Source organism: Sabethes cyaneus, chromosome 3 (genome assembly GCF_943734655.1).
Source record: "Sabethes cyaneus chromosome 3, idSabCyanKW18_F2, whole genome shotgun sequence".
Classification (NCBI taxonomy): Eukaryota; Metazoa; Arthropoda; class Insecta; order Diptera; family Culicidae; genus Sabethes; species Sabethes cyaneus.
Genome location: NC_071355.1, coordinates 20,720 through 48,388, shown reverse-complemented (window position 1 = coordinate 48,388; position 27,669 = coordinate 20,720). Strand labels below are relative to the sequence as shown.

General features: G+C 37.1%; 3 protein-coding genes across 3 annotated transcripts; 2 read left to right on the top strand and 1 right to left on the bottom strand.

Moving 5' to 3' along the window:
* Positions 1–1,330: 1,330 nt before the first annotated feature.
* Positions 1,331–16,994, top strand: LOC128743861 (1-phosphatidylinositol 4,5-bisphosphate phosphodiesterase epsilon-1-like). The gene is made up of 15 exons (XM_053840543.1): positions 1,331–1,334; positions 5,424–5,827; positions 7,304–7,591; positions 7,707–7,852; positions 8,219–8,339; positions 9,166–9,777; positions 11,259–11,403; positions 11,486–12,308; positions 12,368–12,501; positions 12,944–13,161; positions 13,241–13,478; positions 13,806–14,017; positions 14,070–14,227; positions 14,296–14,432; positions 14,494–16,994. Exons 1-15 carry the CDS (start codon positions 1,331–1,333, stop codon positions 16,992–16,994), a joined length of 6,141 nt encoding a protein of 2,046 aa, XP_053696518.1.
* Positions 16,995–20,368: 3,374 nt separating this feature from the next.
* Positions 20,369–22,211, bottom strand: LOC128743451 (ADP-ribosylhydrolase ARH3-like). The gene is made up of 3 exons (XM_053840030.1): positions 21,994–22,211; positions 21,257–21,936; positions 20,369–20,584 (listed from the first exon to the last, which is right to left on the bottom strand). Exons 1-3 carry the CDS (start codon positions 22,154–22,156, stop codon positions 20,384–20,386), a joined length of 1,044 nt encoding a protein of 347 aa, XP_053696005.1. The 5' UTR covers positions 22,157–22,211; the 3' UTR covers positions 20,369–20,383.
* A 1,372-nt stretch (positions 22,212–23,583) lies between these two features.
* Positions 23,584–25,050, top strand: LOC128743342 (polycomb group RING finger protein 3). Its single transcript, XM_053839896.1, has 4 exons — positions 23,584–23,775; positions 23,861–24,013; positions 24,538–24,824; positions 24,878–25,050. Exons 1-4 carry the CDS (start codon positions 23,670–23,672, stop codon positions 25,001–25,003), a joined length of 672 nt encoding a protein of 223 aa, XP_053695871.1. The 5' UTR covers positions 23,584–23,669; the 3' UTR covers positions 25,004–25,050.
* Positions 25,051–27,669: the final 2,619 nt, after the last annotated feature.

Here is a 27,669-nt window from a genome sequence, read left to right as displayed (position 1 = left end):
CATTGGCATACAAATTTCAGATTAAGTTTTCTCAAAAAAGTTCCATAGGCTAAACCTATACGAGCAGTGCAGTGAAGTTCTGGATCGACAGGACTATACTATGGTGTATATCGTTAAGCTCTAAGCCTGTGACCGATACATTTCAGATTCAAAGGTTTATTTTAAATCTAAGAAAAAACCGCAGACGTGTATTTTTAACTTTGTCTCAATGTTCCGCAACGGTACGCTGCGAAAATTCAAACGCAGGGATTTACAGAGGTATGGTGAAGGCATATACATTAGATTCTGATCCAGGAATACTGTCATTGACGTTCTCGCTGTCGCCAGTTTCGTTTCGTCCCCGCATTCCGGAGGCAAAGATCTACTTTGAGCTGGCTGAAAATTGGCAAGCCCTGTTATGTTTACACCTCAAACATAGCCCCGGCATTTTAGATAATAACTAGTAGAACTAGAACTAGTAGATAATAACAAATGTCCCATGCATAACTTTTTTTAAATTTTACTTGGTTGAGACGGTACAGTCAAATGATACAGTCAACGTGATCGAGTCATCCCTGCTACTAACTAAGCCAATATATGTATTCAAATATTAATTCTTCACGGTTTTAGATGAGAGTAGTGCCAGTTTAACCTATTGTTAAGATGGCCGTGTATCGAAAGAATGCTCACGATGCTTCTCGTAAAATCGACTGAACAAGACGAAACCGGTCGTTGTTGGGTAGTAATCGGTGCGTTCTTTTGAGCAACCAAAGATCACCTTATCCCTTATAGTAAATCCTTATCAATAGCCTCCCCTACCAACACCATTCCTATTCTGTGATGCTTGCAGGGATGCAGTGGTACCCGAGATCTCTAGCAGCCACACGCGTCGTACTAATATTTCTTTCTTTATCCTCGGTAGTAAAATATTTTGGTCCTGGCCGACGTCGCCGTTGTCGTTTATGTTGCACTTAAATTTAACAATTTTTCTAATATTCCAAAAAGATCAATACAATATTATATATGGTTACCATAAAAAATTGCGACACATTCACTGCATCAAAGTAAGGAAGAGGCCATCTAATGTTATGCGCTTTCAAATGCACAACCAATTTGGTAGTCAGATTAAGACAATATTTCATTAACTTGCAAAGACTGAATTCTGGGAAAGTAAATATTCTTGTGTTTCGTCATGACACACATCTTGTTGAGAATATTGCAAGGGTTCGTCGTTTTCACATTGAAATCACATTTTACTTATAGATAAAATATAGATAAATAGAATAAAACGACGCATAAATACTCTGAACAATCCTAATATTTGATCTTATATTAGGATGCACCAATGGCAATGGGTATGTTAAAATGCGTCTAGGTTTAAACAGTTGAATGCGCTTTGTAAACAAATACAGAATAGCTGCAAATGAAAAACACAAAATTTTCCATATCTTCCGAATAAGGCGAAGGTTCCAACGCGATATATCAGCTTTAAATCAACCGATACAGTTGATTTTTGATAGTTGACTAGATTATAGCAGATGCCAACAGTGTACCAAAAGTCAACTTTATTGATAAATAGGCAACTAAGAAATTACCGTGGACGTACAGCTCCACCCACCGCCTTTTTTGGGGGCTGCTGTATCTTCAGTTCAGTATTTTTTTGACAGGAGTCATTTGACATCAAAAATTATATTTCGAATATTTTTTTAAATGCTGTCCCGTAAAACCGAATCTCATTAAATATGTATTTAGGATAATTTATAAAATTCTAAATTCATCTCCCTATTTTAATGACTCCATCGCGGTGAGCAATATGTGAAATGGGTAAAGCAAAGCAAAGAATAACAAAATCTCGGGGCTTTTCGATTTCCACAAATTGACCATAGCATCAGGTCACGTCATTTAGCAGTTAGTACATTTAAATGTATCGAATTATGTTCATATAACAAAAATTAAAACTGGAAAGATACGCAGCATCATTAATTGTATGATGCGACTAAAAGTTATTGAGACAGCTCACTAAAGTCACACGTACGATTTGTGTCTTTGTCGATTGTGTGTCGATTTCTATTCTTTAACAAAAGCTTTCATCTATATAATCGGGCTAGTCCTTTAAGGACGAAGGGGATTCTGAAAAGTTTCAACGGAGTTTTAGTTAACCCTAATGAATTCACAGGCAAAATTATTTATGAGTGTACGCCATCCGAAATAGCATAATTAAAAAAATGCATGTCATCACTTCCTTTAATCTAAAACAATTACCTAACTAACTTTTCTAGTTATGCTGACTGATTTAACTATTGCAATGGTTTTTGATGAGAAATTTGTAAATTTGCTTGATCGGCCATTCTCTCATATCGGATTAATGCTAAAGGAGTTGGTTTTTTGAATCCAAAATGTCAGTTTTGATTTTGATTATTTCATTACAAAGTATTTCAGTAGTCATTATGAATACTGAAAATTCAGTAGATAAAATGTTCATGGTTGAGCATAATATAATATCAAAAATCTTGTATACATAATATATGTATCTCATGACAATTTCTTGAGCACGTCAATATATTATATGATTCATTTCTTTCTTTTAAAGATTAAGATTTTTTTTATTTTTGATTGTGTTAATTTCGGACGTAATAGACAAAGCGTGTATTATAGATTGTAATGCATCAATCCAAATGCTAATTTATGTCAACTGGAAGGTTGACAGAGAGATATCCTTTCAAAAACTTCGTTTGTTGAACAATATATATGTTGAGATAATAACGTGCTTCTGTCAAAGTTAATTAACCGTTTAACTTTTAAAATCATTTACATCATTATATCAATGAAGGCACACTAACAACTCCATGGGCATGAAGTCCCTTTAATTTTTTGCTCGGTCCTAAATGTAGTTTCCAACATCCAGTCGCTGTTTGCTAGAAAACAAACGGAGGCATCCTTGCCAGACCGCATGACACGACACTCTTGAAGCATGTTTTTCTGTTCCATCATCACACCGTACAGATAGGCACCACCAACAACCGTGTGTAACCCCACAAATAAGGATTTTTAAGAATCTAAGCAAGACCTAGTACAGAGACACACCACAGCGACTGAAATGAGTTGACTATCTTCAAACAAATCGTACCCGTAACCCAGCTCATTACTACAAGTATCATTCACAAGTTATAGTGCTTTTACGTGTTCGAGACAAGTTCGTTGTATGTAATTATCCCACAAGCGACTTGAGAAGACTGACGGCACACTATCAAGAGAAGAGTGTGCACGTACTACTCACATACATATGCAAGTGTTGGAAGGGTCAGTTAGAAAGAAATGATATGAAATGAGTTGGCAACAATGATAGCACATGTAGGATTTTGCAGCCACAACCAGCGAAGGACTATAAATTGTTCGGCGACAATGGATATACAACATGAAGATGCTTTCGCAAAATGGGCCACGGTCAAATGAAAACGACACTGAGGGCGAAAATTTGTCCAGATTCCGGCTACTATTTTGATTTTTATTCAGTATATCTCGACCGGTCGCCTTACACGCAAAAGTGTAATGGATTCAATTTTTCTTAGTTGGAGCACGATATCCCAGTTGGCCTCGAGGTACGACGCTGGTCTAACAAACCAGTCGTCGTAGGTTTGAATCTCGACTGACAGAGGCCGGCACTAGCCCCGCAATTGTACTGTACTTTTTACAACTGGCGGCGAAGTCTATCAAACAAAAACAGAAGGTCAAGTTTCAAAAACGGAATGTATAGCACCTAGGCTTTGCTTTAAGTTGGAGTAGGTAAAAGCTCGCGGAAGTAATACATATCTTCTCCCGGGTAACAGGGGAGAAGTAGAATTAATTTTATACATTGTTTATACACTACATATACATACTTCGTTTTCATTATTATCTTGCTATCGATTGAACAACATAACGACTTGTCATACGTCCATTAGTGTGCTCTCACTTAAACTTACTACCTTTTCAAAACCAACGTCGTCCCTTCAAATTTTCCTGAAAGTTTTTCGTGCCAGTTCCACTTATGATAATTTGTCCTGACAAGAGGTTGTTTCACTAGCGTGCACCACTTTTTAAACTTGGAGAAAAAGCTCGTTTCTGGAATTGAAGAATTAAATCACGACACATAAAAAAGAATGTGAAAGATCTCGTTTGGTAAACCATGCGAAACGAATGACTTGAATGTTTTAAAACTTGCTAATATTATTACTTAACCCATTATGACCCAGCGTATGATATATCATACCTCGTCTTCAAAACCTGTTTACTGTTGAATTTCAATAGTTAGCATTATTAATATATCACTACAAGAGAGATAAGACATCAATCTGATGTGTGTGTGATATAATTTGTCAGTTTTTGTCATTTCATCTGTATTTTCAACAGTGCAAGGTTGTGACAAATGGCGGAAAAAAAGTTGAAAAAATGGCGAAAAAATTTTTGTCTCCAAAACGCATGAAAAAGTCTACATTTAGTGACGAAACATTACCTGACATGTAAATTAGTATTTATATGTAAAGTCTATCACAAAATTCGGTAAGAAATCTGTAAAAAACTTGGTAATTTGTTTGTTTGAAACTGAGCCTATAAAATATTTAACCTTCGATATTTTGGCCTTGAAAGCATTCCAAATGACGATTTTGCGTTTCCCGACACATTCGAGCCATAATATAATAGATTACAGAGTTTCACTTAATTTGGTCCAAATTTAGGTATACCCGGGTCATAATGGGTTAAGTCAGTATGGTCAAACAGCGGCCTGAAAGATGGTGGAGAGAAATTAAAGGCTGAGTTTTTTAATAACGTGCGGTCCGTGGCTTTCGAAGGGAGATCTATTTTAGTCCGCTCCGCACCGTATATATTTATAATATAATTTACTTGACAACAACATTCTGATAAAGCAATAATATAATAAGTCTACTGTGTACGATCTCCACCTTATAGATGTGACATTACATGAAAGTTGTTTTTTTGTTTTTCTCATTCATTTATAGTTCAGACGGCAATATAGACCCATTAAGCAATGTAACATTGCTTTGGGACGGAGAAATTTTAACAACATTTAAACCAGCTAAAAGATTATCACATACAAAAGAAGGCATCGCTGAAATCGCTGCAACGCAAATCTATTCGTTACGAAATAAGGAACAATTCTGAGGTGACAGTGATCAACAACAATACAGATGTCAAATTAAACCCCTACGTCTATTAGCGTAACATGCATGAAGCTTTTCCAAGTCTTCCATTCGAAAGAAACATTGCAAAAGAAATACTGTTTTCGCCAGAACAAGCGCTACCGCTATTAGCATTAACGTTGCATACTATTGAACAAATAAGTCAGTTTAGCACAGCTCCGAGGCGAAATTTCCAAACAGTTCCATCACTGTTCAAATCAGCTTGTGTGACCAATCGTAATACAACTTTACATTCATTGATACCAGCAAGCAGTCCAGAGCCAATAATAGCTATCACTGAAAGAATTATTATTAATAGTGAGTGTAAAACAATTAAAGAAACATTGGTGGATAATCATCCTGTGAAGGATGTTATACCTGATACTGACAGCCCACAAAGCTACGCTGGCAATTTGCCATCAACAGTCGTCTCAGCAGCATCAGCTACGGCACCAACAGGAACAGCAACGAATAATCCGGTGGTATTAGCCGTGTCGACTACAACGGCATCTAGCGGGTCTGGGAGCGGAAATGCAATTTCAGCATCTGTTGCTGCAGCAATATCTAAAACACCTTGCTTCAGTGAACTAGAGGAATTACAGAACATTCTACACTTCCCTGAAGAGGTTGCACTCAGGATCACTGACACTGAATATCAATTATTTTATCAGGTAATTCGATTAAATATGTGGCAGCCACAAACATGAGTTGAATGTTGCGATATTAAAAACTATGTCTATGCCGGAGGCTTGTTAATATTTTGAATGTGACGTACCTCGATAAACTCTCATCCAATTTTTATCAATTCGACTAGCATGTGGAATTAATTTGTCTATCTATTAATGCTAGCATTCCCATCGAAATTTATCACACGCATTGTTTCTGTTTGTTTATGCTCTCATATGGTCTATTTTGGGAATGCTTGATAAATTGCTGTAGTCTGTACTTTGTTTACACTTATTGGGTTAATTAGTTTCTGCACTTCATTTTTGCTTTTTTCATTTCTGCTAGGGATCAGTCTCTCAGTTGGCCTCAAGGTACGATGCTGGTCTAGTAAACCAGTCGTCGTATGTTCGAATATCGGCTGGGAGAGGCTCTTAGAGTCAATTGGACCGTTGCACTAGCCCCGTCATTGTTCTGTACTATAACAGCTGTCTGCGAAGTCTATCCTATAAAAACAGGAGGTCACTGCACAACCATCTGCATAATACCTGAACTTGTATCACAGTTTATTCTGATACGTTTCTGGTGTCTAATTCGTCAAAAAATACATTTTCTCATGGAATACGTTTTGAAGTTTTTCTTAATGTATGTGTAGACACTTTCAGTTTTAGATCGTGACCTCAGCAAGTTGGCTCACAATGAGATTTTCTTTAAGATCCATTAGGTATTGATCCATTAACTGTCATTTCATGTATATTCTCCAGCCCACAATTTAGGTCAAATCTTAATATTATAACGGCAACGAAACGAATGTCAACAATTTTCTTCTCGTCTCTCCAGCATTCCTACGACGTGTGCACTCCCCACTTACAGTTTGTTCTTCATCAAATATCCGCAGCACCTTCCGTTCAAGCACGGAAAGGCGCTATATGTCCTCGGTGAGCAGCGTAACAGCTGCTAGTCCATAGAGAACTACCGATCTGATAAGAGTTTCGTACGTTAAAAGCATGGTATGGCGGCGTATATTTTGCGAAGGGCAAAGTTGCCCGATTTCCTGTTTGAATGCGCCGCTGCATGGCGGCATCGATGCCCGCTGATCGGATTACCCCCCAAGAGTGATGCTGAATAGCATGCAGTATAAATCGTCACCTTGTCTAAACACTCGAAAGGACTCGAGAGTGTCCCCGAACTGCACATGAAACACATCACTCGATCCAATGTAGCTCTGAGTCGTGCCAGTTTGTCCGGAAAATCGTGTTCGTGCATTATCTGCCACAGTTGGTCTACAGTTTTCTGCTCGCTGTATTTAAATCTTGATGCCCTTCTTATTGATTTGCAATTTGTCATTACGTTTATTATTTTCCAATAGTTAAAGGTAGTTATCAGTTTATTTACATTTTATTTACACTTTACTATGGCTGTAATGTTTTAATTCGCACAATTTTGGCTATCGCCTACACATAATCACAGCGATTCATTTTCAGGTATCTTCAGATGATTTCATTGATGAATCGATCAATGACCTGCAGCAAGAGTTCTCTTCAAATTACTCTACTGAGAATACTCTTATCCTTACTGCCTCCGATACAACGAGTACTAGTTGTAGCCGTAATAGTATTGTTTGTGGCACAAGGGAGCAGATAGGAACAACTGGAATTGCAGCCGCCTCTACCGCAGTAACCACAAACGACAGTTCTAGCTCACAACAAATTCACAACAAATCCAATGTGTTTTCATCAAAGTTGAACCTTATTCGTAAACGGTTTTATGAGGTATTTCACCATTTTTGCTCAAATTTTTATAGTAAAACATTTCAGGTGGTATAACAATATCGTATTTTTATCTCTTCTTTCATTTTGACCGCTAACATCACATTGTGGAATGCAGACGAGCGCGTGGACCAATTATTTTGTCGTGTCACAAAGCACACATGACGAACGTAAAGCGGCCTTTGCATGTCTATTGCGTGTTGCTATTTCATGCTGGAATATTGGGAACTTTAATGGTGCTAAAGAAATAGTGGATGGTTTGAAGTGAGTTCGAATCTGAGATTCTACAGCTGTATCATATTAAAATATAAAATGTATCGATTGTCCACAGATATCTACTAATTTATCACGTACTATTAAACACGTTCATTTATTTATTTTATGCAGCCTTCAAGGATAGAGATAAAAAAGTTTGAAGAAGGGGTTTCTTTCGGCCTCCAGCAGTATTAGAAAGTTGTAGGCCGGCGGAAACTACTTGCTTCCGCTTTTTTTGGGCCACTGTGTTGTGTGAAACAGATTATGAAATACATACTCGTATTAAACTAGATTCATTACTCATAATGACTTGATAGCTGTTTTATGCCAATTAAAACTAAATTTGTACTATTTTCATTTGCTTTGTTCTTACAGATCGATCAAGAAAGAATTATGTCTGGCATCGACTACAGAACGCGGGCGAAATACAGTTTTTGAATTTCTCTCCACTGTTTTTGAATCCAACGAGTATAACAATGCGCTTATGAGAGCATTGGTAAGTACATGAATTACTACAAGAAGTTAGTAAAATGAATACAGTTTTTGAAACCAACGTTTTAACTTTGTTTCTATTTTCGAATCTTGATGATTCTAAAAAGAATGATTCAGCTAAGAAAAATCCTAAAAATAAAAAATAAGAAAACTTATCCAATTTAATTCTACTATGTGTATTTTATTCAATGACTGATACGTATTTCGCCTACGACTTGCAGGCTTCCTCAGTGTCTGTTTTCGAACTAAAACTAAAAAGTTCGAAAACAGACACTGAGGAAGCCTGCAAGTCGTAGGCGAAATACGTATCTGTCATTGAATAAAATACACATAGTAGAATTAAATTGGATAAGTTTTCTTATTTTTTATTTTTAGGTTTCGTATTCTACTAAGACGCTCCAAAAACTTCAGTTAAGAAAAATCCGTTTACAAATTCTTAACTAAAAGCTTTAACTGAATGCATTAAGAAAAGAAGACAATCAATGCAATTCCAATTTCAAAACACATATCGTGATATAACCTTTAGCGGAACTAGCTCTCCCCGACATTTTTTCGACCGCTCATTTTCATTAACATATTCCTATAAACTCAAACGCACATGAGAAATCATGGGATCTCATCAAAGTGATGCAAACAAAAATGGCTCTCAAGTTTTTAGCCTAGAGGGGTTTAATATTTCTTAGGGGTGGTTAGCCCCCTAGTCTCTCATAGTTCCGCCAAGGGATGTAACAGATCCACCAATATTTTGATCGTTATGGGTTTTGAGTATGTTTAAAATTTATATGGTTGTGTCAAATTTTGCTATGCTAATAAAATAATGGTGTTTTCAGGCAATTTCAACATGTCGACCCATACCCTATTTCAAAAATCATATTGACGAAATCAAATACTTACTCAGAACTACTACACAACCAAAGTCGCAGGATCTGAACCGAGTGGAAAAGTACTATTTGGGGGACATAAAGGAAACGCCATCGAATGATGACAGAGAGTTCATACAAAAACTGATGCAGGTCACAATACCATTAAACTACCCCGTGCCATTAACCACATCGACTACACCAGTACCTTCAGATGAGTCAACAGAACCACTGTTGATGCCGGATTCGCTGGACGAACCGGAGTTTGATCCGCTGGCAGAGAAAATATATAATAGAGTTCTACCTGCATTGCAAACAATTAATGCATTTCTGGGCCACCATAAAAAACTGTGTCGCGAATCACCCCACAGCTTATTGGACTTTCTCAGATCAGCAGCCAACAGCCCACGACAAACTAAGATCCCTCTTTATCAACCATCGAACGTACAAGAACTAGAAGAGGACTATGAAGTTGAAATAGGAAGCTATAACCCAGTGCAATCTCTATTTTTCGACCATGGTGTCAGCATAGTACCTCTTTCAGTGCGCAAAACGAACGCTGTCGATCATCATATATTACAGGTATGGACTAAAATACACAAGTTTATAGTATAATTCATCTCTAAAAATAATATGTCTCGTGCCAACTCCATTCCGCTAAATATGACAATGTTAACTATTTATTTTTTAATGAAACGTTTTGTAAATATTTTAGCAAAACACGTTTTTCCATTCAGTATACTGCTTTCATCCATTGCTTTAAAAATATGATAACAATATGCCTAAAATTTGTGTATGCAAATATGATAACAATATGCCTAAAAACGCTTTATCTTTTAGATTAATTCTGAGATACCCGAATTTGCATTGTAATTAAATTCATTGTTTATTCGATATTTAATTTTCTGTTCACCAGAAACACATATGTAAAATATATATTGTTATTCAAAACAATAAAAGTAATTTATTGTATTTAAAAATTGCTTCGTTAATTTGACATACATAAAGGAACCTATATATTTTTGTAAAAAATTTAATTAAAATTTTAACATACCTCAGCAAAACGACTTATAAAACTAAAGGGACGAATAGAAAAGACAGTGGAGTACCGAGTGGAAACAGTTTCCTTTGTCAAAAAAAATGTTTTTAATATCCCGAAATAACAAATATTTCTAAACCTACCCAACATTTAAGTTATTTCATTGGGAAATTTTATGTGCGTCACAGGTTAGCTTGTAAATGCTAACTAAACAATCAGTTATTTTGATGTCGATGTGTTTGGAAGCTTCATAATCCTTCAGGCCAAAAAAAAAACCTTTTAAGTTATACACAGTTTGTCTATTCATGCCCACCAAACATAATTAGTCTACTTTGAGTGCTCACAAGAGAATTGATACGTTTTCTATCCTGCTTTCAAAGCCATTCTAGTTGAATTTCTCTTGTACTGAGGCGAAAACGTAATGCTGCCATAAACATATAAAGAAGCCTGGGTTGCTTCTGGAATTTTTGTATCAGCTCAAAGTGTAATCCAATACGGGTCGGTCGTCCGTTTAAGACTGCTCGAGCCACAAATGCTAATATCTTCCGATGTTTTCGAGACTTAGATTCGACTCTTAACTTTGTATATAGGTTATGAATTGGATTAAACGAAGGTTGCAGATATAAACCGTTTCGATTTTTTAAGCTTTCTCAAGCGACTAAATCGTTTTTGGTTTCAGAAAATGATTTGAATTACATTTTATGTCGCATCAACTCCAATTTCCCCTTCATATCGCTATATACCGGAACAGCCTAAGAGCAAAACCTCAAGAGGGTTCGTTCGTCATCGATAGCAATCAGTATTTGTATATATTCAAACATGCATATACCACGCCTGTATGAAATTGTGGTGACCCATATCAGTGAATGGCCGATACATATTATTATAGCACATTTCGCATTATATAAAAAAACAAACACATCATCTTGAAGTGTTGACCAAAGCCTAATTATTGACATTTTTTCCAATTTGGCATTTCTATTATTTCGAAACGAAACTACGTGCTCGTGTTCGTATGACGAAGATTCTTCATCATGGCACAACCGCCGTTCTTTGGGAGCCGGAGATCCCGGCGGATCGTTCCGCCTATGTATTTTTGCGTCTGGAACGATCATGTTCCAATATCTCCTGGCAACGAACTGCTTGGCGTAGAATCAAATCACAACAAGGTAATTTGTTATTGAGCATTTAATTTGTCCTTCAAGCTAGTTTGAATTAAGTAAAACAGAGCAATTATATTATATATCGTAGAATTTGGCTTTAATCATAATCCAGAGGAAAGCGTTGCGTGGCGATTTACGTCGAGATACGCTTCTAATACAGGAGACTTGGAAATGCAGTGTCAAAACTTGGAAGAAGGAACACTAGACCTTGGAACAATCAAAGATATCTCAATGGGCTCTCGAAATCACGAATACGATTCGGAAATATTGGCCGCCGGCAGGCGATTTGGATTGACTCATGTAGAATGTTGTGTGTCCCTGTTATACGGAAGCTCAGCTAGTGAAAATCGAATATTGTGTATCTTATGTCCTCCAATGCTATGTCGAACATGGTATGTTGGGCTACATTGGATGCTGCGAGGACTTCGACGTCAACAGAGTTTGATTGACCGATCTATGCTTTGGCTAAAAGAACTTTATATTCAGCTATATTTTGAAGAGGGCTCATGTAGCGAACCCACAGTGGGTGATGCAATCAAAGCATTTGGTGGTCAACTATATCTGTCTTCCATCAGGTCCATATCTGGTACACATATCAACGATTCAGCTCCAGAATTAGCAGTTTCCTCGTTTACGGTATTGTCAAGCAAAAAAGATTCTACCATAAAAATGAAGAAAAAGCGATCAGTAGCAAATTTACTTAACCAAAATAACGTTAACAGCCACAGTAGTCCTATAATAGACCATAATATAAACGAAACAGAAAAAAATAGAGGGACGGAGCGGCGAAAAGAACGGAATGGTTCACATGATCAGCTCTGGCAGAATATGAAAAATCTACGAATAGGATCTGTGACTCATGAAACTCAACTAGACTTTTTGAGTTTCGTCTCTCTATACAGATCTTTTAGGTAAGAAATTTCCAGTTAGTTTCGATGCAGAACATTGGTAATGGAACCCATGCTTTCAGCGTATTAACGAGGCCTGATCTACGTGATATCTTCAACCAGTTGGCGGTGGTATCAGTGTGCCGAACAACGCTCAATGGCGAGAAAAGTAGAAGTGCTCCAGAGCTATCAGATGTTGCGGTGAAGCGCAAAATAGGTAAATTCAAACACGCATTAGAGTGAATTAAATTGATATCCAATGCTCTAAAATTTCAAGTAGCAATCATTGAATTTTCCGATTTCAAAAGCAGTTTTTATGCTCAAAATATTAGTTTCTTCATTAAAAATGCATTTACAGATTTTATTACATTGAGCTTATAACTTTTTTTGAAATCCAAAAATTTAATGATGACTGCTTAAACCAAAGCGTTTATAAGTTATTTTTAGATTTATTTAGCACAGAAATAGCCAAGCGTTTTAGTTTGTTTTTACGTTTGATTTTAATAGAAAATTTTAAAAAAGGAGCTAAGAGAAGGGTGCATAACTCGAAAACTCAAAAACAGCTCCTTACAAGACAACGATATCATTTATAAACATTATACTAAAAGACACATGTAAACTGACGAATAGATTACATATATCTATTGTACTTTTTCCAGGATTACTCACTCGTAACTGTTCATTGGATTTGGACTTATCGGACACCAAACATACGCGGAAGAAACACTTTGACGCTATAGCTGCCTCAAGCATCGCTGCTAGCAATGATTTCCTGTCGTGCAACAATAAAGTGATTACAATGGCAACGCTAAAAAAGTTTCTTGAAACTAGGCAGATGGAACTGTTAAGCGACGAGGATGTGAAAACCATTATACAAGTAAATGTCATTTCCGTTTCGCCTTGTGTTTTGTTCCGAGCCATTGATTGCTTAAAAATTTGTTATATTTTATCTCTAGCGTCACGAGCCGGAAGCAGCACATCGCATAGAAAATTGCATGAGCTTCGAAGGGTTTGCTCGATACATGATAGACAAGGATAATTATGCATTCCTCAGTGAGCTTATGCCGGAAAGTTCATATATGAATTTGCCTCTATCGCAATATTACATAGCGTCGTCACACAACACATACTTAACTGGCCATCAACTAAAAGGCGAAAGCTCTGTGGAATTGTACAGCCAAGTACTACTAACAGGTGGGTTTAATTCAAATGTCTATCAAATAAAAAAAATACTGCACGTCACGTCAAAATAGATAGAACTGTTTTTTAATTTATGGGTATCTGATTGTTAGCTTATAAACGCTTACATTTAGAAATAACGATAAAATTTATGTGTGAAATTAAGTTTGTTTCGTTTTGAAAAGTGCGCAATCTATCATGAAATTTAGTTGGGTTATTCCGAGTTCATTGTTAAGGAATGTGCCAAATTTACCAACTAGTAGAATAATTTTTCATACTACGCATAGTTTATACCAAAAAAATCGCAAATATTAAAAACAAATCCTTCAAATTATCCAACAGGTGCTCGATGTGTAGAACTGGATTGTTGGGATGGAGAGGACGGAACACCTGTAATTTACCATGGCCATACATTTACCACCAAAATTCCTTTTCGTGCAGTTGTTGAAGCAATTAACAAATCGGCGTTTATACAGTCTGCCTATCCAGTAATTTTATCAATCGAAAATCACTGCTCAGTTGCTCAGCAACAAAGAATGGCCACCATTTTCCAGGTAAATGACAAGCAATATCAAATGAAAGTTCGCTAATTTCTTTTCCTATTAGTCTATATTTGGGGAAAAATTGGTAACTAACTTCATGTTCGACCAAGATTATACGGACGACCCTCTTCTACCATCTCCACTTTCGCTAAAATACAAGATACTTATCAAAAACAAAAAGCTAATTGTTGAGGTGCCTGCAACATTATCGACTGGTCTAACGTAAGCAATAAATAAATCTTTCGATGCATTGCTATAATGTTATAACTGTAAAATCAAACACATTTTAGACGGCAAAATACCTACAAACAGTCAAATTTACCGAGCAGGGCGAGTTCTATTATATCGAACACTAGTGGCAGTTCGTTGAATGAAGAGTTTAGTGATGATGAGTACGAAGATGATGACGATTTTGACAATATTGACGGTATACAATTGCTAGACATTTATTGATAGTGTTTGTTTCAGAACTTTTATTGTTTCTGCAGATAAAACATATCATGCAAATTGGGGAACAATAGAGGATAAGTCTAGGCATAGTGTTTCGCACGCCAACATCCCAACACCTACGAAGCAGCGACTTGAACAACAACATATCCAGCTGCAGCAACAGTTTTTTCAACAGCAACATCATCAAGACGATCGGTCTCGTAAGCGTAGTAATCAGATAGCTCGGGAGCTGTCTGATCTAGTGATTTATATCCAAGCAATAAAATATCGCGGCCTCAATCCGTATAGCCCACATAATTCTATTCGTGCCAATCAAAAACAACAGCTTAAAACTAGCGGAAGTGTAGTTACCGTTGGAAGCATATTAAAAAACAGTTCAGGCGATACATTAAGCCTCCCATCTTCAGGTCACCTATCGGACAGTCTTTCTTTGAACTATGACTCTGCAAGCATCAGTGGTAGTGAAAGTCATTTACCACCTTCAACGAGAACTCGTAGCATGCCAAATGCTAATCACCCCTGCTACCAATGCTCTTCACTTAACGAAGCTAGTGCTAAGAAACTCTGTCGAAAGGATCCTCTGGCACTGATAGCACACACAGAAACACAACTGATACGGACCTATCCAGCTGGACTGCGAATTGACTCTTCTAATTTCAATCCAGTTTTCTTCTGGTCCTTCGGTTTTCAAATGGTCGCTCTTAATTACCAAACAGAAGACATGCCTATGCATATCAATAAGGCAATGTTTGAAGAAAACAATAGCTGCGGTTATGTAAGAAAACCTGATGTTCTTTGGAATAGGTCTCACTTGATGTACAGAAGATTTAATCCTTTGGAAAAGGAGTTTGATGGATTACATGTGACGCAATTAGTGATAAACATAGTGTCAGGTCAATATCTGAACCATGTTACAGGTGGTACAAATATTCACGTAGAGATCGAGTTATTAGGAATACCGATCGACTATGGAAGACGAAGGACAAAACCCGTTAGACACAATCTCTTCAATCCAGTGTGGAACGAAACTTTCTTTTTCAAAATAATGTTTCATGATTTAGCTTTTCTCAAATTCACTATCTACGAATCGGAGACAGTTGTTGTTGCACAACGTGTAATATCACTCAAGTGTTTTCGTCCTGGCTACCGACATGTACGCCTTCGGTCTCCAACGAATCAACCGTTAAATATGGCATCGCTGTTCGTATATACTAGGGTAGAAGAAGAAGGTTTGGATAGATCCTACGGTGAAATAGACGAACAATATCTACAACAGTCTCGATTGGCTAATAGAAAGGATGCGTCCGACGACACGGAGCCTTTGATGGAAAATAAAGTTCCGCTATTGAAGCGGAAAACATTTTTCTGTACCGTGTACGATGCCGTACCTAATAATCCGTTTACTATTCTAAAAATTACACAAGAGTGTACAACGAAAGACGTACTCATGATGGTATTGCAGAAGATGAACAAACCAAGAACAGATATTTCAAATTATATTTTAATAGAAGAGGTATACACAGGATGGGAAAAGAAAGACAAAAGACATCCGCCAACCCAACGGGTGCTCGATATGACGGAGAAACCATTACAATCTCAAGCTAGCTGGAAAGGAGATGGTCGGTTCATACTAAAACGAATCGGAAATGACCCCAGCAGTCGAGCGTGGGTTACTTCCATTCGAAGAACTACAGACGCTAGAAGAGCCTCAATTGCAACGACACCATGCGGTGAAGCAACATCTGGGCAAGAATCTGGAACTACAACCGACGATCCACTTGCTCTAGAAAACGTTGATAATTTTCTCGTATGCGTTTTTAACGTATCGCACGATATACCATACGCAATATTGCGTGTACCGATGAAATCAACGGCACAAGACGTACTTGCTCAGGCATTACTGAAAGCACGCCGCTTAGACAACCCCAATAACTTCGTACTAGTAGAAGAATTAAACTACAGCAACAAAAGCAATGATACAATGCAGCGAATTTTGTTGGATGACGAAAACGTCTACATGACCCAGGCAAACTGGAAGTCGATCGGACGGTTTGTTATCCACGAGCGAAGTCAACTAACGCCTTCAACCATCCGGAAAACAATTCTACCAATAGAGAAGATCAGTCGTGGCTTTAGCATTAGTCGTGGTTCATCCTCTTCCTCCACTTCTGTTCACTCGTTGGCGTCAAAATCGCCTATTCAAGTGGCACTGAGTGATCCAACTACATCGAGAATCAAGGGTCGGTCTTCGGATGCGGCATCTCATGGCATTAAAACGAGACACTCACACTCGGGTTCGGGTTCCGCTGGTTCTTGTTCTAGCTCAGGTGGAAGACATAAATACAACTCTGAGAAAGATACTTCGTTTTCCAGCACAAGCAGCAGCAGTAATGCAACATCAAAATCAGGTAACCGTCGGGAAGTGCATTCTGAAGGGGAAACTCTAAGCGACGAGGAAGCCAAAGAAACCGATATTCTCTCGACTATGTCGCGCTTCAAGCGCATGTCAATAAAAAAATTAAAATCGTGGAAATCGTAATTTTCTCTAGATTACTCTAGGTAGTGAATCTTCTTTCATGGACCAATCGGTTTAGGTAACGAAACACATCATGTTAAATCGCAAAACTTCTTTTTTGCATAAGAAAGCATTGTGGAGTATTTCTTCAGTTCGTTTTCGTTTACCGCTATTACTCTATGCTATTGTGCTTGACTCTTAAAAATAACTATTTTTTCTTATGTGCTTTTCATTCCTTAATTTTTATAATTCTACGGTGGTAAGAGACTAAAATTGAGACGGCAATAAAATGTAACGTTTGATAGAGTACGTAGGCATAAGCAAATGAAACCTGTACTTAGTACGGTCTCACAAGCATACATGAAATTTATCAAGCTAAATAGATGTGAGCAAAACTATTTGCCTTTACTAAAAATACACATCCAGTTAAAGGTTAAGTTTATATTGACATTTTACTGCACACTTTTTTCTTACCTATTCCTAACCAGAGGCAAACCAGTGGTTACGCTAAAAACCTATCAAAAACGTCAGTTCAACCTTGAACTAGAACAGATTGTTCCTTTGTTATAAAATAATTATAAACTACAACAGGATTGAACTGCATTCAACTGCATACAACGTAAAATGATTCGCGCATTTCAGGCCGAGGGCCTATTATGGTCTCCATTAATAAACGAGAAAATTTTGATATTAGATTTTGGCACACTTTTATTGTAAGTCTTGCCATAAAATGCCGATCAAGAAAATTTCCTGCCTCGATCTAATCGGGAATCGAACTCGATCAGCACTATAGCTCTCTTAGCCCTAGCCGGCGGGAAATACTAATCACGAACCCGTGGGAACTGTATCCAACGTAGGACTACGTAAAATAACTCAATTTCGTATTTTATTCCAGATAGAATAAAAGTTTGTTTCCACAATTGTCTCAGCTACATGCTTATGCGAAGAAATAAATCCAAATGCAATTCAAGACCACAACAACTGAGTTCTGTCTGTTAGTTAATCGGTTCTGATAAGACGTATAGTCAGTTCTGTAGCAAAAATAGAGATAGCCTATCAAATATTGACTAAGCTTAGAGATTAGGTACATTTTCCTTGCCAGGATTCTTCACTGCGACCCAGTATTATAGTATCTTTTTGTGAAAAGTTTGCAGTTGCTGTATTTAGCACTTCATTCTTTAACTACATCGCTATGGTTTAAACAACAAACATGTTTTTTGTTTCATGCGTTCATTGATTATGTGATTTAGCTACTGTACTGACTAACTTCTTCTATCTCTATACTCTGAAGATTACTAATGCCAATTTTATACTTTGATGCAGTAACTCTTCTTTTAATTTCCGAATCCGCACCAGTCAGTACACTAACTACGTATGAGATACACTTCCCTCTATCAAAAGGACTCATCGGCTTAATGTAGTTTGTAGAAGACGTAGTCCTACATCGTGAATCATTCTGATTCAAATTCACATGACATCGCTCAGTATACGAATTCGAAACAATACAATCGAAATTCGTTAATCTGAGTTTTAACATAGGTAGTTGGACAATAAAGACAAAAGTATGATATATGGGTTAAACAATGCATTCGACGCGCTTATAAATTCAAACAGCTGTTCTTTGTCGCGTTACTTTTATTCATGATGTGATTTACACATTTTAAAGATTATTCACCTATTGAGAAAACATGAAAATTTTTGTCAATTTCGAAGAAAAATGTTTGTAACGTATGTTTCTTCCCGCAGTTTAACGGAAAAAATCAATAAGGCAAATAATAGCGTTTGAATTTTGGTTTACCTTAATTAATTTATGCTAGGCCAAACTATTTTTTCTTTTGAATACTCTACAAAGCATTCATCGTTTTTGACATTTTAGTCTGCAAGACATGATTCTGATTATTGTTTAGGTAATTATGAAAATACAACTTAAATAAAACCATCGCCGCTAAGACAAAAAATAATATTAATTGTTACAAATTATTTTGCAGTTGAATACAAAAATAAATACTTAGCCTGGTACCCAAGGTAGTCGGTAATGAGCGCTTAAAAACCAAAAAAAAATATTAGAAGTAAAAAATGCTAATAAATTACAAATGAAAACTATGTGATAACTATAAATTAACACTTTTAAAGAGGAAATATCAGATTGACATTCTTTTCACATTTCATTTGTTTCATGAATGTAAATACTGCATTGATAATAAAAGATATACTTCATATACACCATATTTGAATCTTCCAACTGGTTAACCTATTGTGTACAAGCTCTGCGCGTGTTACAACCCTCGATATTCTAATTAGTTTGCATTCATGCACGGTTCCAGTGAAATCATACAGCAACTAGTTTGAGACAACGAATTAAAATCGTTCCATTAAAAAAATCTAATACGAAAGGGCAAGAAGACACTCTTATGCATGCAGTCATATTTCGCTGAATCTAAACCAAAACAATTGTTTCAAATGGCAAACAGAGCCTGCCGGTTTAGTTCACGCGAGCACCTGTTACATATTACATTTCTCTGTGGCCATAAAAGAAAATAGAAACATGTGTCCGTTTTTAGTTTTGGGATATGTTTTTTATTTCCAGTAAATTTGCGCATCTTAATGATCGTAAAAAATTTCAATTTATATGTGCTGATTACAATTTTACCATGGCATACTTATAATTAAACTTAACCCAAAGCAGCATGATCAACAATCAAAATAAGTTTTGCTGCACGTTTGTTTTCCATCGGCATTTCATTGTATCCACTGACTGTAGCCAATTTATTTTTTGTGCGAAAGAGCGAGTACACAAAGAACTGTTATCAAGATTATTCTAGGTGTTTATACGTGTCAATCTGAGATTTATACGAATGTTTATGAACCGACGGCGTGCAACCAAAATATGTAGGAGTTTACATATAAATTTAATACACGCGTGCGAGAGGTAGTCACCTTGAGATATATTGTAGTAATCAACCCAGAATTAACATACAATTTTTATAAACTATCACCTTTTGTAAAAGAAATTATAAATCTACAATGATAAAATAAAAGCACACATTGTAGCATCTTGAACATGTGAATCATTCAACCAAAAACAAAAACGCTATAAAATTTGTTTTTAATAACAATCATTCACATCTACACAATCTAAGAAATTAACATAAAAAATTAGTGAATTAAAGTATTTGCAAACTATATTGTTTAGTTACGCTACTGGAGGAGTTTGTTGGCATACAAAAAATAAAAAAGGGCATCGTTGAAACACAGTCAGTGCAAAAATAAAATGAAGTTAGAATTATGCTTTCAATTGCTATATATCACATTAACCGAACTATTTTTCGAAAACATTTACTTTGCCGTTTCGAACCGGGCCGTCATCGTTTATTAAATAAATTTACGCTGCACTGCATGATATATTTACATCGTTATTCTAATGAATTGAACAATTTATCTGCTATATTTTGGATACCATCTGCATCTTCACAATGTTTTAGCAGGTTTTCCGAAACGACTGACTCTCCAAAATAAGCTCCGCTTAAAGCGCATGCCATACTTGCAATCGTATCTGTGTCGCCTCCCAGTGAAATGGCATATTCCAAGGTGTTACGAAAGGAACTTTGATTACTCTAAAAATGTGAAATAAAGTGCATTAGGTAAGATCAGTTCAAAATGATCCTGTCATTACATATTTTGTTAAAAACAATAAAGATTAGCCTTCTGGGAAATTTAAGTATTTTAACCTAAATCTAGGTGCTATTACCTATTTGGTTTTCGATAGACTTCGCCGCCAGCTGTAAAAGTACAAGACAATTGCGGGGCTAGTACTACGAATCTATTGATTATAACAGAAAGCAAGCGCTGATTGATCTATTGAAGAGAGTGCTTTTTGGCCACTTGACCACAATTTCAATATTTTATTATACAACATATATAATTTAGTTAGAGATAAATGAATTTTAGATTTAAAATCTCTTTAATCAATAAAAAAAAATATATAATTTAGTTGTGTGTTTTAATGGTTTGTTCTGAAATATGCAGTGTATAATAAATAAAATCAACAGTCGCCTTACAAGAGGCCATCGCTATGCAATAAACGGTCATTAGCAAAATGCCTAACGTACAGCATTTATTTTGGATCGATTGATACGTAAGCGAGCTATTCCCAGTTAGGATAAACTAATATGTATATGATTATTTAAAATCTGGGTTTTTGTACCACTAGACTCCGTTATTTCCTAACTTTTTATTTAAAATGTTCAAGTCGCAGTCAAGATAATACTATTTAACAACATACTCACGTCCTTCAGAGAACCAGATGTACATTTCAGGAAACAAAACAGAGCCGTTGGAACTGAATACAACGCCTGAGCGCTATGTCCTAGCATGTTTAAAACGTTCTCATCACTAGATTCAACCTTTTCGTCTAGTAATGATTCAACAACGTTGAGTTGCCTTTCATAAGCGTTATAATCTTTATCTAGCTCAGCGTCGTTCTTTTTTTCCAAAGCAACTATATCTTCCCGTAACTCTGAAAGGTATTTCTTTTTGTCCAGTGTTGAATTAGGATCGAGTTGAAGACATTGACGAACAGCAAGAGCTTGCAAAATAGCTCCGTTGATTCCCAATAAATTGGTGTGAGTTACTAAAGATGCATCCTGTACTAAATGCGTTAAACGGGTTTTATCACTGTTTGCACAAAACAAAGCTATTGGAGCTACTCTCATTGCAGCACCATTTCCGTAGGAACCACTTCCACCAAACTGCGCGTATGCTGGTCCGGTTGGATCCGCAATTTTAGATGTACGTAGTTTGGCAAATACATCAACGACCGCAGCGCCATATCCACGTCTTGGGTCTTTGTAATATTCCAAAACAAAGTTCTTTGCTAGCTGCTTTTGAGAAAAACCATTCGAGTCCAACAGAGCATCAGCGACACATATCGTAAGTGCTGTATCATCAGTAAATTTTTTATACGGAGCTGTAATTATAAAAAAAGTTTACAAATAAATAATTTCACTTACTGTAAAGACAAAACCTTTGAAAAAAGGTCCCTCCAATTTATCTAAATAATTTTTTAACACCAGTTTTGAACCACTGTCCATGAGTTGGCCCTCAAAAGGGGCCCCGCAGCAGTCTCCAACCAGTACCCCAAAGAGGCTACCACGGAATTTAGATTTTAATAAAACTTTATCAACCATAATATGACCGTACGCATCAAATGTGATATTCGTAGTATTAAATAACCGGTAAGCTGCTATTTCATTACACCTCGCACCTGACTATTCACAACAACACAAATTAGAGATTCGTTAACAAATTGCGTAACACATTCACAGGTAGATAGAGCGTGGCAAGTATGAAAAGTAGGGCTGGAATAATGAATGCTACATTTCCTAAACGAAATTAAGGCATACATAATTTTACAAACTTGTTTTCTCGATATCTAGCTAGGTTAATTGGTGAAAAATGACATCCTTAATTCAATTTTAAAGAATTTTTAAGTTTCGACGGGGTGAACATACACCCTTTTGTTGGTTTAATCTAGATTTTACGAAATGACAATTTGCTGATGTTGATATTATTCGCTATGTGCGCGAAACGGTGCTGCCACCTTCCCAAGTTTGTTCTATTTGTGAAGTCTGTGCACAGGTTTGTTAAAGAGTGAAAAGGATAGACAAAACTTTGCACCAAATTTCACAAACTTTCCATATGGCAGTTCCATGAGAGTACAAGAGATCGATTTGTGCTTACATAGCGAATTATACTTTTAGACTTTTACGTGTTCGTCAGTCTCGTCAGTGCATTCAGTTTCTGTCAGAATTTTATTCGTGACAGAAATAAGCAATCAGCTGTTCTGACTTCTGAATCAGCGACGAAAACATCTCATGAAATGGTCTATGAAATCGTATCTATCGTACGAAAACAAAGAATTTGCTCTACTTTGTCGGAAGGCGAAACAAACATAACCGTTTTAGCATACGGTTTCATTCTGGTATAAGATAAGATTTGATAAGAATGAGAATCAAAGTGAATAGCTACAACCGTTTAGACCAAGGTTTAGACCCTGTTTGTAGGAGACGAAACAACTACGACCATTTGGGAGATCTTCGTCCTCGTACAAGAAAGAAATGTTAGGTCACGTGCTCGGCTCGAAATAAGTAAAATCTGGCTTTAGTTTTCAGAAGGTCGCATAATCAACCCTTTTGTATGCATTATGCGATCTTTTGAAAACTAATGCCAGAAATGCTGGCTGATGGGTCGTCGTACCCAACATCTTCTGCCAACTTGGTTCATGATATTCACAAACATTTATAGGAAACTATAACTATATTATAGGAAACTTGTTAGTGTCGTCGCATTCACCAACATGCTCGGCACATTTCATTTCATATATGAGGGCCAGTAAAATCGATCTCTTTTCCTTCCCTTCTGCTTCCTAAATAGAACGAACTTTCGCATGGTGGCAGCACCGTTTTCGCACATAGCAAATTACATGTTATCATGGCCTTTGCGTCAGACACTTGGCTTTTTCCTCCGCATCAGGGAAAAAATAATTTAAGTTAGCAGCTCTGGCAACTCTGATCAGATAGTAACAAAAACACAGGAATTGAGATAACACAACTCGTCTGAATCCCATAATTTTATTTCGGTAATCGCCAATCAAATATAGTGTTTATCAACGAAGTTATAATTGTTCAACACTGACTAACAATGGAACGTCGAATAAAATTGAAAACTCTGAACAAACACATTACTTGCGAGATCTGCAGTGGTTATTTTATCGATGCAACAACTGTCACGGAGTGTCTTCATACGTGTAAGTTAACTTTCCTTTGAGGCTTTCTTCAAACTAATATTTGCATTAAAATAATAACTTTCATATCGTATTATTTTGTTTTTAGTTTGCAAAAGTTGCCTTGTGAAACATTTGGAGGAAAACAACACATGTCCTACTTGTAATAATGTTATCCATCAATCACATCCCTTACAATACATCAGCTTTGACCGTACGATGCAGGATATAGTGTATAAATTGGTACCAAACTTAATGGAAGGTGAGTACTTAAAACAAATAATACTCTTAATAACTACATTAATTATTCTTAAAAAATACGATTCGATGGTTAGCTGCAATAGCTTGAAGCTTTGCGGTATTTATCGTAAAATAAGTCATCAGTTATACATATGTATAAATATTGAAACAAAGATATAGATCGTTTGCCAAAGTTTTCTAAATTTAATAGTTTTGTATATTTTATAGACGTATAGCACATGTTTACAGTGTAATAAGCAATAACTCAGTACCTATATTCCTACATTTTATTCAAAATTAAGCCAGTGATGTAACTGTGCGTACAGTAATATTCGCTTCTGATTCATTACCCTTGCTAACTGCAAATTTGAAATCAAGTTGTCAACCCTATTCTGAATAGAGAGCAGATGTTTACCAGCTTCTATCCAATCACAAAGGTTAGGTCGATATTCTTATCAATTATTACAAAACACTTTAACGCACAACATACAATAATCACTCAATATAACACACAACCAAATACCTACATTCATTTAAATATTTCAGATGAAATGCAAAGAGAGCGTGAATTTTACAAGTCTCGCAACTTGGCCTGTCCCAAGGATATGCCACAGTTACAGCAGGATAACGATGATAAGGCAAATGAATTGGCACACCAGGAAGCTGATTATCACCGACTTGACGAGCAGGTCAACTTATGTCTGGAGTGCATAAGCAATAATTTGCGACATCTGAAGCGGCGAATCATTCGCTGCAGTTCTCAAGCAACTATTACTCACCTCAAAAAATTTATTGCGAAAAAAGTACTAAACGGCATTGAACGTTATAAAGATGTAAGTTCGGTCATCCATTATATGTCACTCAAATAGTAAAAAATAATTTTCAGATCGATGTTTTGTGCAACGATGAATTATTAGGTAAGGATCACACTTTAAAATTCGTATACGTTACGAGATGGCGCTTCAAGGATCCTCCACTGCGATTACAATATCGTCCTAGAGTAGATATTTAAGATGCGATTTTAGAAAATCGGACACTGTTTATAAACTATATTTACAATTATACATTTAAAATCTGTTAAAAGATGCTTTTCAATCTTAATCAACAGTATTTTGCCTTAATATCTAAAGCGACTCCGCCGATGGCGAATTAATACCAATTATTTGTAGACCGTGCAGTAATGGATGGATAGCGGGAGTGTCGATCATTTCAATATGATTATAATTTTCCATTAAGCCAGTGATTAGCCAGTTTTATTTTAGGTGATATTCCGGTAACATAAAGGCAATTAATGTTGGCCGTACCGATCGGTACTGGGACAAAGCCACCTAAGCAGCATTAGAGAGCTTTCATAGTGCAACATAATTGAAACTTTAGCATACATTTGAGCGGGAATCGCGGGTGATATTCTGTTAGCAATCTACCAATAAATATAATAACCAAACATAACATGCAATAACCAAATCAAACGCATATTTAGACCATCATAATTGGAGTAGAATTAGGAATATTTTCTAACCATTTTGAACGGAATTTCCGGCGATAATCTGTTAGCAGAATGGTGTGTTAGGTGCAACGTTATCAACCATGCGTTACTGCAACTTGCGTGCTACATCTCGGGCTAACGGTAACGTTGCCCCTGCGCTTTCTGGCAGTTTTCCCGCTTCACTACCAGGGCGGCGCAGTTGGCATATATGGTTCAAGCTTTACTCAGGCGAAAGCACGAAAGCTAACCGGGGCGAGTAGCAAACGAACAGTATACGAGCGTTCGTGCAGCATCGCGTCTAGCCGAAGCGTATTCCAGTCGGCTTGCGATGCGTCAACGCCCCTTCCCGTACTATTTCATTCATGCTGCATGCTCGCCCGGGCTCTCTCGCTCAGTTCTGCGCGTTTGTCATTCTCATTCTCGCGAAATGGAAAGCCGGGTTGCCAGACTAGTGGACAGGACAAAATTGTTTGTGCTACCTCCTAGCTGGTCATGCGCTCCTGTTACTTTTCCGACCAGCTGAACGGGTCGGTTTGCCGCTGAACGGGTACCAGCTGGGAGTTTCAAATTTGGCAACACCGCTCGTACCGACGATTTTTTTTTGTTTTCGGTTGCTGAGCGAGCGAGCGAATGAACGATTCTCACGAATCAAAATGGCGTCGATTGGGTTGTTTGCTAGCGCCGTGCCGGTCGGTACTGGAACCAATCCACCCAACGGTGACTTGAATGCCTTCTAGGGCAAATATTTAACACAATTTATTTACAACTTTAAGAAATATTCTGTTAATAAAATGCTTACACGTGATGGGTGTACCGGTCCGGGGATGGATTGATTCACCTAAGGGGACTTAGAAAGCATTTATAGGGCAACATAATTGAAACTTTAGCATACATTTTAATGCGAATTATTGGTGATATTTCGGTAACATAAAGGCAATTAATGTTGGCCGTATCGATCGGTACTGGGACAAAGCCACCTAAGCAACATTAGAGAGCTTTCATAGTGCAACATAATTGAAACTTTAGCATACATTTTAGTGCGAATTATAGGTGATATTCCGGTAACAGAAATTCAAACTTTACCATACATTTTAGTGCGAATTTTAGGTGATATTCCGGTAACATAAAGGCAATTAATGTTGGCCGTACCGATCGGTACTGGGACAAAGCCACCTAAGCAACATTAGAGAGCTTTCATAGTGCAACATAATTGAAACTTTAGCATACATTTTAGTGCGAATTTTAGGTGATATTCCGGTAACAGAAATTCAAACTTTACCATACATTTTAGTGCGAATTTTAGGTGATATTCCGGTAACATAAAGGCAATTAATGTTGGCCGTACCGATCGGTACTGGGACAAAGCCACCTAAGCAGCATTAGAGAGCTTTCATAGTGCAACATAATTGAAACTTTAGCATACATTTGAGCGGGAATCGCGGGTGATATTCTGTTAGCAATCTACCAATAAATATAATAACCAAACATAACATGCAATAACCAAATCAAACGCATATTTAGACCATCATAATTGGAGTAGAATTAGGAATATTTTCTAACCATTTTGAACGGAATTTCCGGCGATAATCTGTTAGCAGAATGGTGTGTTAGGTGCAACGTTATCAACCATGCGTTACTGCAACTTGCGTGCTACATCTCGGGCTAACGGTAACGTTGCCCCTGCGCTTTCTGGCAGTTTTCCCGCTTCACTACCAGGGCGGCGCAGTTGGCATATATGGTTCAAGCTTTACTCAGGCGAAAGCACGAAAGCTAACCGGGGCGAGTAGCGAACGAACAGTATACGAGCGTTCGTGCAGCATCGCGTCTAGCCGAAGCGTATTCCAGTCGGCTTGCGATGCGTCAACGCCCCTTCCCGTACTATTTCATTCATGCTGCATGCTCGCCCGGGCTCTCTCGCTCAGTTCTGCGCGTTTGTCATTCTCATTCTCGCGAAATGGAAAGCCGGGTTGCCAGACTAGTGGACAGGACAAAATTGTTTGTGCTACCTCCTAGCTGGTCATGCGCTCCTGTTACTTTTCCGACCAGCTGAACGGGTCGGTTTGCCGCTGAACGGGTACCAGCTGGGTGTTTCAAATTTGGCAACACCGCTCGGACCGATGATTTTTTTTTTTTTTGTTTTCGGTTGCTGAGCGAGCGAGCGAATGAACGATTCTCACGAATCAAAATGGCGT

Coding starts and splice junctions, on each gene's coding strand:
- LOC128743451 (XM_053840030.1), bottom strand. CDS start 22,156: ATGGTTGATAAAGTTTTATTAAAATCTAAATTCCGTGGTAGCCTCTTT. Junction 21,937..21,993: donor GGAGGGACCTTTTTTCAAAG/GTTTTGTCTTTA, acceptor TTATAATTACAG/CTCCGTATAAAAAATTTACT. Junction 20,585..21,256: donor CATCTGGTTCTCTGAAGGAC/GTGAGTATGTTG, acceptor TCACATTTTTAG/AGTAATCAAAGTTCCTTTCG.
- LOC128743861 (XM_053840543.1), top strand. Junction 8,340..9,165: donor ATGCGCTTATGAGAGCATTG/GTAAGTACATGA, acceptor TGGTGTTTTCAG/GCAATTTCAACATGTCGACC. Junction 13,162..13,240: donor ATGTGAAAACCATTATACAA/GTAAATGTCATT, acceptor TTTTATCTCTAG/CGTCACGAGCCGGAAGCAGC.
- LOC128743342 (XM_053839896.1), top strand. CDS start 23,670: ATGGAACGTCGAATAAAATTGAAAACTCTGAACAAACACATTACTTGC. Junction 23,776..23,860: donor CACGGAGTGTCTTCATACGT/GTAAGTTAACTT, acceptor TTTTGTTTTTAG/TTTGCAAAAGTTGCCTTGTG. Junction 24,825..24,877: donor GCATTGAACGTTATAAAGAT/GTAAGTTCGGTC, acceptor AATAATTTTCAG/ATCGATGTTTTGTGCAACGA.